A 14,019-nucleotide genomic window follows, 5' to 3' on the forward strand; every position below is an offset into this window, starting at 1 on the left:
AGGCCAATCAGTGGCTGCCATGCCAAGTGGACCCAGCTAGATTCCACCCCCCACTAAGCAAAACACACCACCAGGAAAGGTCATCACTGCAAAGGACTGCGGCACAAACTGCTGCAAGCAGGATGAAGGAGTATGATTTAGAATTTGCTAAAACTGGATCCAAGTGTTATTCTCCGTTGTATTTCCTAGAGAGACATCTCTAAAAGAAACTGCCGCTCCAAGTGACAAAGTTCAGCATCCAGGAAGTTTCCCCCCTGCAAACAGTCAATAAGGAGAACACACCCCCAAGTTGTTTCTGTTACTGCACACAAACTGAGGAACCTCTGTATTAGAAATGTGTGTCAAGTCCAGGGATGTTGCATGCACCAATTAGTTTTGCCATGTCCATCTTTCCATCTTAAAAGTGCGTAATCAACCAGACCAATCTTGTCCAAACTTAGAATGATAGATCTACATTAAATTTTGTCCAGCCATTTGGTTTTCATTTTCATTTTGATTTGGTTTGGCCCATTTTTAAGGGCCTTTTTAAACATCAGCATAAATAACCTTACGTCCTAACTCATTTTGATGAAACTTGATACATGACACTTCCATTGAAGCAGTAGCACCACATGCAAGTTTCAGTCCTTCAATCACATTTCCTTGATCGAATAACTGAAATTTAAATTAGAAATTTAAAAAACTGCCTGTTTACAGTCACAAAATTTGATACATAATAGCTAACATCACAGCATATTTCTACAATAATGAAGTTTCAACTAAAAAATCTACAGTTTTATAGTGTGGCAGTTTGAAGCTTTTTATTGTACATGAAAATGCATGTATAGTAGCTACAAAGCCTAGCTGCAGGAGAACAGCCATAGATGTGGCCTTATTACATTATGTTAAAAGCAACTTCAGCTGTTACAGCTGTTATAGCTGTGGCTCTGCTATTCTATATGCGCTGTGTAAGAGCATCATATTCCTTGATGACTGCAGTTTTCTTCTTCTTCTTTGGAGGATTCTTCTATCAACGGATCTGTATGACAGTTCGACCATTGAGAGGCTGTACTGGTCTCCAGTTGTGTTTGATTGTCTGTCCATCCTCACTCATGAGGTTCCTGAATTCTTCAACCTGTGGTCACAGCACAGTGTTAAAGACCTTAAAAATATATTTCTTTCCCAGGTTCATAATTTCCTACTTTAAAATTTCTAACCCTTTGAAGCATAAAGCATAGTTAAATAATATTTAAAGAATCAGTTCCTTCATTCCAGAAAATGCACTTTATCCCCTCTGAAACACAAACCAGTTAGCACTGTTTCAAGAAATAAGCACTGTTTAGTGTGAGAATCATGGAAATTATAACTACACTCTCTGTGCAAAATGCCAAATTTCTTAATGTTAAAGCAGCTGTTATATGTGCATAGGAATCACATGCTTCAATGGGTTAACCGCTGAAATAATTAGATGATCAAATGTTACTGCCTTCAGCCCCTCTACTGATACTATACACTGCATTAGAGACTGGCAGCCATTTTCGTCTTTGTTTCTACTGCATACAGTGCTTTGAACGTGACAGTATGTGATTCAAGCATCAACATACTCTGCAATGAAGCTAACCAATATTATTGATTTACAGCAAATGAGTTCTTCCATGATTTATTTAATCCGTCTTGCAGTGCATACACTCATTTATCTCCTTCTCTCCCTCGCACTTAAATCAGTGCAACAGGACGCTAAAATATAACATTAGTAAATGAGTTCTTTTTGCCTTCCTGTAAATTTGTGATATTATCACTCTGACAACTTATGGTAATGATGAGTGCACTGAATTAATTCAGGACAAAATCTATAGCATGCTAATGGTTCTCAGAAAGCTATGCTTCAATTCCTTGCAATGCAATTCTGTGACACAAACCTGCTGCCTGGAGATAGTAAGGGGTTCTTTCCGGATGACCCAGGACACAGTTTCTGCACAAGGTGGCGTGGTGAGTGAGCCATTATATGTCAGGTAGAGGTTAGAGAACTCGGGCACCAGCCTGGACAGTGGGAATGGCTCCAAGAGCACCACAGTGCTGTTGGCCATCCGAATAGTCTGCAGCAGCTGCACTATCTGCTGAAGACCCACGTTGTGATGTTCTGCTTCAGAGATCTAAAGAACATCACACCTCCCTTTCAATTTCTGTGTGTTTATACTACAAGTTATTTGCCATACCACAACCATATATCTATTTATCCCACTCACTTGTACTTCTCTCTGTCATGCTGCATCCTATTAACTTTACCCACCTTTTGTGCATGTGTTTACATCATGTTTCACTCTACAACAGCTGAGCTACAAGTCGCATGGATAACTGAAAGATTTTCCCTCTTTGACTATTGTTGTTCCACCCCATCACTGTCTGCTGTCAACCAGCCTAAGTCACATGTTGCTGGCAAGGGTTACCACTGCCAACATTCATGTGGACAGAATGGATAGACTGAAGGACAGCATCAATATGTATACTGGGGAGAGTAAACAGCTCAAGAGAGGTGTTGAGAAGGTTCATCAATGGGTCTTCTTTCTATAGCCTCAGTATAATTCTTTCACCCACCTTTCATGTAACTGCTACCCATGTGAGGAAACCTAACGGAGGAGCTGCAAATGATAACATGAGAAAATACAACCCCTGCAAATATAAAAGCACTAAATTTGGATGCTTCTGGATAATTATGGGAGGTCAGTGCTGCATCAGAGAGGAGGGCAGGAGGACGGTCAGTATCACTAAGCATGTAGTGTTTTGTGAGGAACAAGTTTTACAATTAGCTCTAAAGAGAATACATTTATAAGTATCTCAGCCTGCATCCATACCCGGAAGAACACACCGATGACACGAATTCCAGAGTCATAAAGACCAGCGTTTTCTACAGACCCAAGATCCCTTCGATAGTGAACAACATGCATTTCTAGGGCAAACCTGAAAAATTAAAATACTAATGTTAATGATGAAGTGAGTATTTAATTACTCATGTTGATGTTGCAAATAAGAAGTGAGGTAAATTTATTAAATCATTCCAATAATATAAGCAATAATAGCTATATGTCATTAATGATGGAATAATATATGTGGTGCTAAACACTGAAAGCTTAAGCCACAGTGAGCTGTCAACCATAACAAAGTAACTGCAAAATTCTGAACGCCACTCAAAGAATCCTAAGGGGCAAGATCCTAAACAGTATCCAAGTACTTTTCTTTAAGTGTGCTATATGAGTTTCCTGACTGTCTTTCGCTCTGCTCCAAGAAATACAGTTTTCCATGAACTGCAGTAGTGAGAGACTTCCAGGCTGGTGACCATATGACACCACTATTTTATCACTATTTGCCTATTATCACAGAAGAAGCATAGCCTCCTAGTGATGACCACAACAATTTGTTCAATTCCATTTAATTTAGTTCTGAACGCAGATAACCATTACATAGACATGTATCTCAGTGCTACTGGCTGACATTAGCATGTCACTTATTGTTCTGCCATGTTTCCTTGAGGTAGTGATACTACAACAATGGTAGGGTTATAGTAACAGCTGTGCTCGGTCAATAAAAGGGTTAACTACTATGAGGTTTCCAAAATGGAACTGCCTGATCTCCACTGAGGTGACTCACCTCTCATTGTTCAGCATGTGTTCACTGCCCGAATGGTCGTCCTGTCCCCAGTGGAAGTGCAGCTGTTCAAAGACATATTCTTCTGAACTGGGGGCAGACCAGTGGTATGGTGTGTCTTCTTTGCGTGCCCACTTGGCTCTCAGGAGAACTGAAAATTGGATTGGATTAGGATGAGAGGGTGAAGTCAGTATAATGCCTGCAGCCCAGCACCTCACCATCAATGTGTATTTGGGCAGTAGAGGTACAGCTATGCCTTTCCCTAACTTCATCATTGCATGGAGGCATATTTGGAACAAACATTTTATGTCCAAACATATTTCTGTAAGTGTTACAATTTTTAATTAAATAAAGTAATCAAGTGCACCAGAACTGTTTCATATGTGTCCGAAATGTTTCCTAACATGTTTAAAGTAAGCATCACCATATCTCATTAATTTCTACACAGTCACTGTGCTTGATATGACTACATTATGTAACTTACTCATGTCTTCGGTGCAGAAAATTGACGGGTAATCTCTCACCTGTGTGACCGTTATTGGAGATGGTCATCGCTTGAGGTTTCAAGGAGTAGTTCCACCACATGATGCGGGGATGGTGATATGTCACTGTGATTGTTGTGTCCAGCTTCACGGGGCTCTGACTGTGTCCTCCACATAAGTGAAACATCTTAGCCCACACAGCAGGGCCTGCAATAACCTCTTGTTTAACCCTCTTACAGCAGCAATATGTCTTCTGATGGGTAGAAATTGAATTCATAAATATGGTTTAGATAAATTTCAGAATTCAACAAGATAATGCCCTCTCAGAATTACTCAGCTTTTGGACTTTTTCCATTCTTCAGTATTCTAAAAACTAGAGGACACAGCAGATTGGAAACTAGATCTGTTTTCATCCTCAGGTGAGTGGGGAGATACCTACTCCATTGGCTTCCTTAGAAACAGTTAACCTGAATCACTGAACATTGATTTTAGAATACAGGACGCTGGACAAAGAAAAAAAAAAACAATATACCGAATGTTACACACCACAGTCAGAATCCTTTAGAATAATTGCCCGCATCTCCTGATGCACAAACCATAGCATTTTGTAGTACAACTTGGGGAATCCCAGTATTAGAATCTGAGACATTCAACCACACATACAGAAATGATAACAAAAATTGGGTCTCAGAATATCGTTTTCAGTGACTTAAAAGACATAGGTGTAGATGGGAGAATAATATTAAAATGAATCACGGAGAAATAGGCTCTAAAACTGTGACCTAGATTAAGCTGCCTGAGAATAATAAAGAATGGGTAGTTTTGGGGACTCATTGATCAGATGAATAATTATCATGTGTTCATCGAAGTCTGCTCTGTTCAGTTAGTTAGTGTAAATTATCACCATCATCATCATCACCATCATCATCATCATTGGCAAAACAGTCCTTCTTTAAGCCAAAACCTTCCTTAGAAATTTCTCCTAGACTTGTCTATTTCATTATGAATTAGACTGTTCAGTTTTCACTTCTTTCAATTTTGCTACAGTAATCTTTTACAGAGCAAGGTTGTCAGCCTAGCATCCCACTCCCACCCTGGAGGACCAGTTAGTCTAAATAGAACTTAACAATCTAGACAAAGGAATCAGGGTCTTACTTCTAAAGATCAGGAACCACTCAGACAAAAATTTTAATAAACAACTGAATTCTGGATGAAGTGAATATATTTATGTCAACTGCAATATATCTCATGTTTGCTTTCCTCATCAGTATTAGAACGCACAGTTAACAAAACTTTATAGGAGGAGTAACACTGAAATTAAGAAATTAGAGTTTACAAATGTAATTAAAAGATTATATTCAGAATTAGAAATTTCTGTATGCTTTCCTTGTCTCCCCCATGTGAATGTGTGTTGCTTCTAAGAGCCTGTGGTGGATCACAGATAAAGATATTGTGACATGAAGCCTGAAGGCCAGAATAGTGGAGCCAGAGGAGACATCCATTGCTAGGCATCGACTCAGTGAATAAGTTTCCGCGGCAATGGACACACAAGCAACAGTAGAGGAACTGTTGGGAACGATGTTTTTGTTCAGTCAATGCAAATGATAATAAAAGAAGTGAGCCAGTGAATTTTGGCTCACTTGGCAGTTGGACTGTGAAGAGAAGCTTTACATGTGCTGTAGTACAGTCATATTTGGAATGTGTGGAATTGTGACTGTCAGATAGCCTGTGTTTAAATCCATTGCCAGGAAGCAGACAGTGCAGACTGTAACACTAACAGTGAACTGTAAAGTTTGGAAATAGCGATAGTGTTATAGTTTTTTGTAGTACAACCTGTAAGTGGTCAAAAGTCAACCAAAATCATAATAATATATACCTGTATGATCACACTACTACTCTGACAACTTGTGAGAATTACTTACCGCTCTGCTTATCATAGCCAAAATGTTTCGATTTGTCTTTTTCACTGAATTTTTGGTGTGGGACATTCTTATTGGTACCATCTGGCGAAGAAGCTGCTGCAATTAGACAAAGCCATCACTGAAATATTAATGGCTGCGATCCATCATGTGATGGGTGCACTTAGTGAAAATAACTTACCATCTGAAGGCATACATGTACTCTTAAAATATATATTTGACACATGAATTTAAAATTTAAAGTTTGAGTGAAAAGTATGAGAAATTTTAGTACATAATGTTGATTGGCACTTAGATTACTTAGATGTAAATTAGGGCCGCCCCATAGCTCAAGTGGTTAGTCACTGGCTTCCCACCGTGGCGGCCCGGATTCGATCCCGGTCTGGTCAAATGGGATTTGTGGTGGACAAAGTGGCATTGGGGCAGGTTTTCTCAAAGTACTTCGGTTTCCCTTGCCAGTCTTCATTCCACCAATTTTTCCACAGTCACCCTTACCTATCATCTGGGGCTGGTACAATAGGCCAGAAGTGGCCACAGTACAAGGGACTTAGTCCTACCCCACTAGCAATAAAAAAATAGATGTAAATTCAGAAATGATTACCAATCATCCTGTGGACTTGTAAGTTAAGACACAGTGCTACAATCTAGTGAGTTGCTACCAGCATCTCGAGGGTCTTGACTGTCTCAAGAGTCTCAAGGGAGATGCTGGTGGAGTCCTTATGTTCCACTGTACTAAACGCATTATCTATTCAAAGACCACCATATTATTCTCTATCACTGTGACAGTCTCAGACCTCCCATGATCAAGATCTGGAAGGTCTTCTTCACTTATGTTTGACCTTGTAAATTTGAAATGGTGCAAAACATCACAACATAGATGCGTAGGCAACACTGCGTTAAAACTAAGTCTGTAATTCTGCCCCCACAAATACACATTCTTAACCCTGCATTGGCTACATGGGTCTTATGTTTGTGTTGACCCGTGGGTATTATCCCCGGTTTTCCCTCCAGCAGACGCAACCGGTTGCATGCACCAGTCCCCCGACACTTAGCGCTCGCACATCGGGGCGACCGAGTGGCTTGCAACAAACCTGAAATAACAGTAATAAAAAAGCTACCTCAAAGCTACTGCCCGACTACGCAACTGAAATCGTTAAGAAACCGGCTCGTCCGATCGCCCGTGACGGCCCGCGACTCTGGTAACGAAGATTGCAGACACGAAAGTTCCATTCGCATCAGTGGGTGGCGGTACATACAGATGGGCAAGGCTGGGCAGCGGAGGCGAGCGAGTGGCACACGGTCATTTTCATGCAATCAGCCGCGCCAGTCGAAGAGCGATCTCAGACTCATGAGAGCAAGACGGGGTCGGCTTTGAAGTCTCATTAGCTTGCAAATCTTAATTTTTGGACACGGTTCTAATTGAATGAACCTGAAATACATGTATTACGGGTTTCTCGTTGGCAATACGTGTTACGTTTTATTTATCTGAAAGCATATTGGTTCCATCTTCGTCGCCTCCTTCGACTCGCAAGGATATGGTGAAGGTATTCGACTCCGCCTCCACACGGAGATTAAAGACTGAAATAATGTGTTTATAAGAATTCAGCTCGTACCTCACAGGAAACACATGACGACTCTGCTACAAAGACCAACCGGTTAATGCTGTTCAGGGAAACAATCATTGTTTATGTGAGGACCATAAGGAACATATAAATACAGCCTTTGGACAAAAGCAGAGTTTCAGTATGTTAAAGCAGGTGGTACAGGAAGTAACCACTGGGCTTTAAAGGGTGAAATATCGGCAGTGTTACAACATTTGGGATTTAGGCAGCGTGAGAACACAGATATTGAGCACGTTGGCTCAATCTATACCTCAACACCGAAAATCCTGATTGAAGTTTCGTGGTTTTCCTCGACCCCCAAGCAAATTCCCTCTTAGTACCTCAATTAGACTTCCCTTCCAAATCGTTTTTAATTCATTATTCACCAAACATCTTACCATTCGACGCTATAGAGTCTCAGATACCGACAGCCGTCCATAAGGAAATCCTAAATAAAACAGAATTCAGGATGTCTTCTGGGCTATGACGCCTTGTATCCTTTTAGGTGGACATCAAGATTTCATATTCAGGCACAATTTTTTTAGAGGAATATTTTTCTCTACGAAAGTACACGGCGTCATATCCTAGAAAACAGTAATCTCCATAGTCACGGCTGTAGGAGCCCCACATATTCCGATGGCTTGTAGCTGCATTATTCTGCGCTACTAATAGTGGGTCTGTTTTCTACCTGAGTGACTTTCTTGCAAGTGAATATCAACGAATAAGAGCAAGAAGAACACCGGCCTGACGAAACTCTGGAAAGAAGAGGCCATCTTGAAGTCTGAAACAATAATCACGTGTATTGAATATTAGAATAGGCAAGTTTAAAAAAGTACGTACATTTGGCTGGAGCTTACATGCCATCTTCCCACTAAACAAATATGTATTCGCTGACTTTCTAAACACTGACATTATTTAACCTTCTAAAGCACGTCGATTATTGTATGAACCATTTGTTTTAATTTAAATCTCGTTTCCGTACGCTTCATGATTCAAAGCACATACCGAGAACTGAGACAAAGAGACGTGTAAAGGCCAAGTTAGCATAAAGGGCTCATGAGCTGTGACTAGGGGGCCTATGTAAGGCTTTTGTTTTCCTTCATTGGAACTATATAAACCGGATCATTTGAACGGAAGACACAACATTGGAAATTGAGCGTAGAAGGGATAGTAATATTACGTTTGTTCTTAATGATACAGGATATGTGACTGGTGATCAGTGTCGGACTCTGGTGAACATGGCAGTGAATTAAGAGTTTGATAAGAGTCGGATAATTTATTGTTAGCTCAGAGATCATCAGATTCTCACGGAGGTTCTGCTTCGTGGAGTTTGTATCGTCCTAAATGCGACTTTCCACTTTGCGCTTTTGAAACGAACAGTTGCGTGTCATTTAGTAGGCCGTGCTCTGGTGGAACAATGTCCGTCCGTTTTAGCGATTTTCGTGTATATAGAAGCGGGGGTGGGGTTTATGTGCACATACATTCGGACACAGCTTCGTTTGTGTAACTGACCTTCGTGTTTAATGCGCCATTTTTTTGTTTCTGCCTAACAGGTCGCTTCTCAACATACATATCCCTCGCATTCCGTCACGAGACTTTAGCGCGGGTGTCCATATAATTGACATTCCTAACAAGAACTCCGAAACTGCGTAAAATAAGAGAAAAAGCAATTCATCGCTATGGGTACGCTTGGTTTTGTTATCAATATGACAATACACAGCAGATGACGGAATTAAATATCTTGGATTTAGCTCCTCTTGCTGCCTGCTGGTTTCTCGTTTGACTTATTCTCGACTCTAAAAATAGATAACTCTTAAACATATTTCCTGCAAACACTGTTTCTGTTTACGTCGTGCCTGTTCCATTCCACTACTTCTCTAGTTGAGACGTCGCCCTCGTCGGCTCCGGGGGGGGGGGATCTGAAACCCAACTGCATACCAAGTGGGCTGAACTTGTTTTCGGGAGGGACTCGCTGCGAATCTGCCGGGTTACCGGTTTTACTGAGATTTTTTCGTGCTTCACCCCAGCTTTTTCGGAAAATGTCTCGTTAGGCCACGACCGCTTCCTTCGAAATCATTTTCAATTTACCAAACATCCCATCATCCTACGCCTCGGCAGAGAAGAACGCCTTTCCGTCTTCTGTCATTTGATATAGTTTTAAAAATATCGTAAGACCTGAAATCTTTGGCTAACGTGTAAGTGTACGCACTACGTAACAATACTGGGTGTTCACTCGTTTTTGTTTAAACATATCGACTACTGCAAGACTTGAGAAAAACCTGCAACGATTACAAAATACGTAATTCCATTTTCTCTCAAACATTTGTTCGAAGCATTTTTTTCCTCGTTTCAATAAACATTTCAGAAATGAATGCATGACTTATAACATGTACACTATTTTTGTACGACTTAAACCAAAATTGGAATGGAATGACAAATTTCAGTAATTCCTAATATCAAATTTATGCAAACCTTTTCGGCATTTCTCGAGTTGTTTGTTATATGAAGTGTGACAGATGGACACTGCGAAGTTAATAAGACACACTTTTGCATCTTCTCATTGCTAACATCCCCCCCCCGGCCCCAAATGTTATAATAAATATTGTAAAAGTTACGTAACAGCATATGACCCCTTCACACCCTTACCTTTTATCACAATCACATTAAAAAACCACCATTCTTCTTCCATAGCTGCCTGCTTGATAATCTGACGCTGTAGAACTGTCAAATGTCTCCTTGTAATGTTCGCTTGCCATCGTTTCCAGTGACACTGCGACTTCAAAATTGTTCGTACTCTTACACATGCTCACCTTCTAAAGCTTCACTCATTCATATAATCATATGAGAGTACTACTACCTCAAGGTCGAAACCCAGCCAATGGTACTGCAATGAAATAAACCATAGAGTAATTTGCTCTATCGTTAAAGACAGTGCATTTCTTAATCGCCAGTCATAATGAGGGGAACAGATAATATGGTCAGTATTAGATTATGCACCCAGACATAACCGGCTAGATCACAAGCACATGAAACGTTCTGTAAAATAAAGTTATCCTTGTCTTTAACGTTTTTCTTGTTATTCACGAGATTTCTCGCTTAGAACCGATGGGACTTCTCACGTTCATTGGCTTTCAGTTTAAGAAGAGTCTAACAATTATCTTCAGCCGGTTTTGCGCATCAAGGAATTCATCCTATCCTACCTTCCAGTTAAACTAAGCACTTATGTTCATGTCCCCCTCGCCAGAATGAAAGCAAACCATGACACAAAGATACGTAATAGATCATTCCAAAAATAGGTCAGTCTTTCGAATATGTATGAACGACCGGGGAAAATCAAAATTACATTCATGAAGAAATTAAGAGCTGACAGAATTCTGGGAATGTTTGCTACCATTCATTTTAAAATCTGCCTTTGCGTCTGCTATCAAAAACATAAAGATCAGGACACAAACCCGCAATTTTACTGTTGCTTTGGACGGGTGTAAAACTTGTTCTCTTACCCTAATGGTACAATACAAACCACTGAAGTCTGCGATGTTTGAGAAAATAACATTTGGACCTAACAAACAGGAAGTGATGGCGGAGAAAACCGAATAACGCGCAGCTTCGTAACTCTTCGCCAGACATGAGAACAACAAAGTCAAGCAGAATTACATATGCGGGGTATACAGCACGCATCGGAACATGAAAAATATCTTCAAAAGTTTTATACGGAAAGTCCATATGGGATGCCTTGGCGTACGGAAGGATAATATTAAAACGTATCTTATGTTAAAGTGACCCATGAAAGATTCAGTGGCGTGATCTTGTGAACACGGCATTGAAAATCCCGTTTGTGGAGCTTACAAATAGAAACGGAAGGTTTGCTGTCACACAAATGCTTTTTATTTATGAATTCACATCATGTTTCAGAACAGATAGGCCATCGTCAGATGATTCTTGAGGAAATACATAAACAGTGACGGATTACACTCAAACTACAAAGTCATTATAAAAATTAAAAGAAATACTAACACTCCAATTTATATGGAATCCATCATCATTTGCGTATTTCGTCAAGAATCACCTGATGATGGCCGTCTGGGTCGAAACATGTTGTGGACTGACAAATAAGAAACATCTGTTTGATCAACGGCAACCCTTGCATTTCTACGGTACAGTATTGAAACTTTGGTTTCCACAGTAGGCGCGAGATTTCTCGAACATCCAGAATAGATCCTGCACTTGCAGACAGTTTACCGCGCCCCGATTGAGACCTTTGTTTCGTATTGTTGCCTTTATCTTGTGCAGCATTAACATCATTATCAGAAGCGGAACTGGGTACATGGCGATTATCCTCACTTCCGGGGACAATACAACCACAGGAAGCTACGGCCGCTGATTTCATTTCACCTGTTCAAAAAATAAGCAACGCGGAATATACGTGCAAATGTGTATCAGGAATGAAAATACCCGCTTCCTCTACGGATGTCTGGCTTGGGCCGAGATTTGAACCCCATACCTCCGGAAACAGAATAGTAATGACAAATACGCGGCCGCATCGTTTCGGAGTTTCTGCTGTTGATGCCCCCATCTTAAGGGACGAAGGGCAAGCCGAGCAACTAGCATTAGGCAGGCGACTCTTCCTAACCTCAAATGCAACATCGAGATCAAGGTCTCCATTACACAGACCAACCAGTTGACGTGAATGGAAATTACTCGCTCTTCATTGTGACAGTCATAGGACTATGTTACACGTAACTACACTGCGAATTTTTTTTTTACATTAAAAGCACGCGGTACATACACATAGCACTGTACTTCATATGGTAAGGCACCAAAGCCATAAAACGTATGTAGGTAGCTCCACACATTTTCGCTATTTGATGGAAGTACACACTAGCCTTAGGCTCCATACTGAGTGACCCTCAGATCTGATATCAAAGTTGTGACAAAGTCAAAAATCCAGGTCCCTGCCAGAAACCGAACCCGGCCCTAAGACAAATAGGAAGGAATGTCTGATCTGATAATTTAATATGGAGTCTCATAAAAGGCACCTACCAAAATCGCTTTCACCCCTAAAAATAGTGTTCTTCACTTCTCTCACAATTTTCCCTCTTAATCTCCTATTATTTCCTTCTTTGTCTGTCTCTCACAATGGTTCACACAACTTGTGGTCTAACATGAATTAATATGTTCGCTTGCCTGAACACCCATGAGCACAGCTTAAACCAAGTAACATTCATGGATGAAACTGATGTTAGGCCCTGCATCTCTTATATTTCCCTGATTTTCTCTCATAATTTTCATGTGTAACTTACTACACAACCAACAAATAATACTAAGTGGCACAAAGCTTATTTTAACAGGCAGAGTTTAAATTAATTTTGTTGTTAACTGCCCATAGGTTTGATAACTGTATGGTTGTATTTGATCCCCTGCTATGAAAATGTACCACAGTCCTGTGTTCCTCATATTCATACACTGAAAGAAGTGGGTTTGAATATTGGGTAGTTTTTATATTACAAAATTCATTGGAGATGAGCTGTTCTTCAGAAGTCAACGTTTGCTCATCTACTCAAGAAATTATCAGCATTTATGAAACTCAGAGGCTTATTACTTTGTCCACAACAGCCTGCCACTAGTCCTTAATTTGAGACAGATGAATCCAGTCCATGCTGTGCCATCCTACTTAAGATCCATTTTCATACTACCCTCCCATTAAAGATAAGGTTGACCCTGTGCTTAACTAATTACGCACTACATCATGAAGACGTATGGGGGGAGCAGATGTAGAGAACCATGTTTTCTTGACCTCGGCACTAGTTGGAGATGAGTTGTCAGCTTCATGTCCTGGCCACTTTACCCTCAGGGAAAGAGCTCCCAGTACCCATCGGATAGTAGGCTAGTTGGAGAAGTGAAAATTCTTGCCCCCACCTGGACTTTAAATCCAACCCCTTGGTCGTCCGGCCCGTAGCTAGTTGCTATACTTGTACTGACTGCGTTAGTCTGGTTCTACTCCCATATATTCCCACCGTGGCAGCCCGGGTTAGTTCCCTGGTCTGGTCAAGTGGGATCTGTGGTGGACGAAGTGGCGGTGGGGCGGGTTTTCTCTGAGCACTTCGGTTTCCCCTGCCAATCTTCATTCCACCAAATTCTCCATCATCATAATCAACTGCAGCCATGATGAGTGGACCCACTTGGACTCCACCCCCCCACTAAGCGAATTATAAAAAATGATTTGGATATTAGGTGCAAGAAAAAACCGAATCAATACAAAAAAGTATTGTAATGATGGTTCTTTGAACTATGGGTGATGATCACACACATCTGATAAGTACTTACGAGCCCATATATTATTTAGATCCAGGAAACTGATGGCTCTTGCAGTGTGCTGGTCTTTTTATATGCATATAC

General features: G+C 40.7%; 1 protein-coding gene across 7 annotated transcripts; it reads right to left on the reverse strand.

The window, feature by feature from the left end:
- Positions 1 to 12,426, reverse strand: LOC111874633 (carbonic anhydrase 2). 7 transcript variants are annotated; one of them, XM_033755548.1, is made up of 9 exons: positions 12,410 to 12,426; positions 10,270 to 10,507; positions 8,312 to 8,404; positions 6,026 to 6,121; positions 4,146 to 4,310; positions 3,625 to 3,772; positions 2,832 to 2,937; positions 1,899 to 2,132; positions 1 to 1,114 (listed from the first exon to the last, which is right to left on the reverse strand). In XM_033755548.1, exons 2-9 carry the CDS (start codon positions 10,310 to 10,312, stop codon positions 1,010 to 1,012), a joined length of 990 nt encoding a protein of 329 aa, XP_033611439.1. In that variant the 5' UTR covers positions 10,313 to 10,507; positions 12,410 to 12,426; the 3' UTR covers positions 1 to 1,009. The 7 variants fall into 7 exon arrangements, with proteins under 7 accessions (XP_033611439.1, XP_033611436.1, XP_023726059.1 ...); XM_033755545.1 differs by lacking the exon at positions 12,410 to 12,426 and adding an exon at positions 11,880 to 11,899; XM_023870291.2 differs by lacking the exon at positions 12,410 to 12,426 and adding an exon at positions 11,076 to 11,161 and having other exon boundaries at positions 6,026 to 6,118.
- Positions 12,427 to 14,019: the final 1,593 nt, after the last annotated feature.

The sequence above is a fragment of the Cryptotermes secundus genome, unplaced genomic scaffold, assembly GCF_002891405.2.
Source record: "Cryptotermes secundus unplaced genomic scaffold, Csec_1.0 scaffold47, whole genome shotgun sequence".
In the NCBI taxonomy this organism is placed as follows: Eukaryota; Metazoa; Arthropoda; class Insecta; order Blattodea; family Kalotermitidae; genus Cryptotermes; species Cryptotermes secundus.

Coding starts and splice junctions, on each gene's coding strand:
- LOC111874633 (XM_033755548.1), bottom strand. CDS start 10,312: ATGGAAGAAGAATGGTGGTTTTTTAATGTGATTGTGATAAAAG. Junction 8,405..10,269: donor TAATGTGATTGTGATAAAAG/GTAAGGGTGTGA, acceptor TTATTGTTTCAG/ACTTCAAGATGGCCTCTTCT. Junction 2,938..3,624: donor CACATGCTGAACAATGAGAG/GTGAGTCACCTC, acceptor TTAATTTTTCAG/GTTTGCCCTAGAAATGCATG.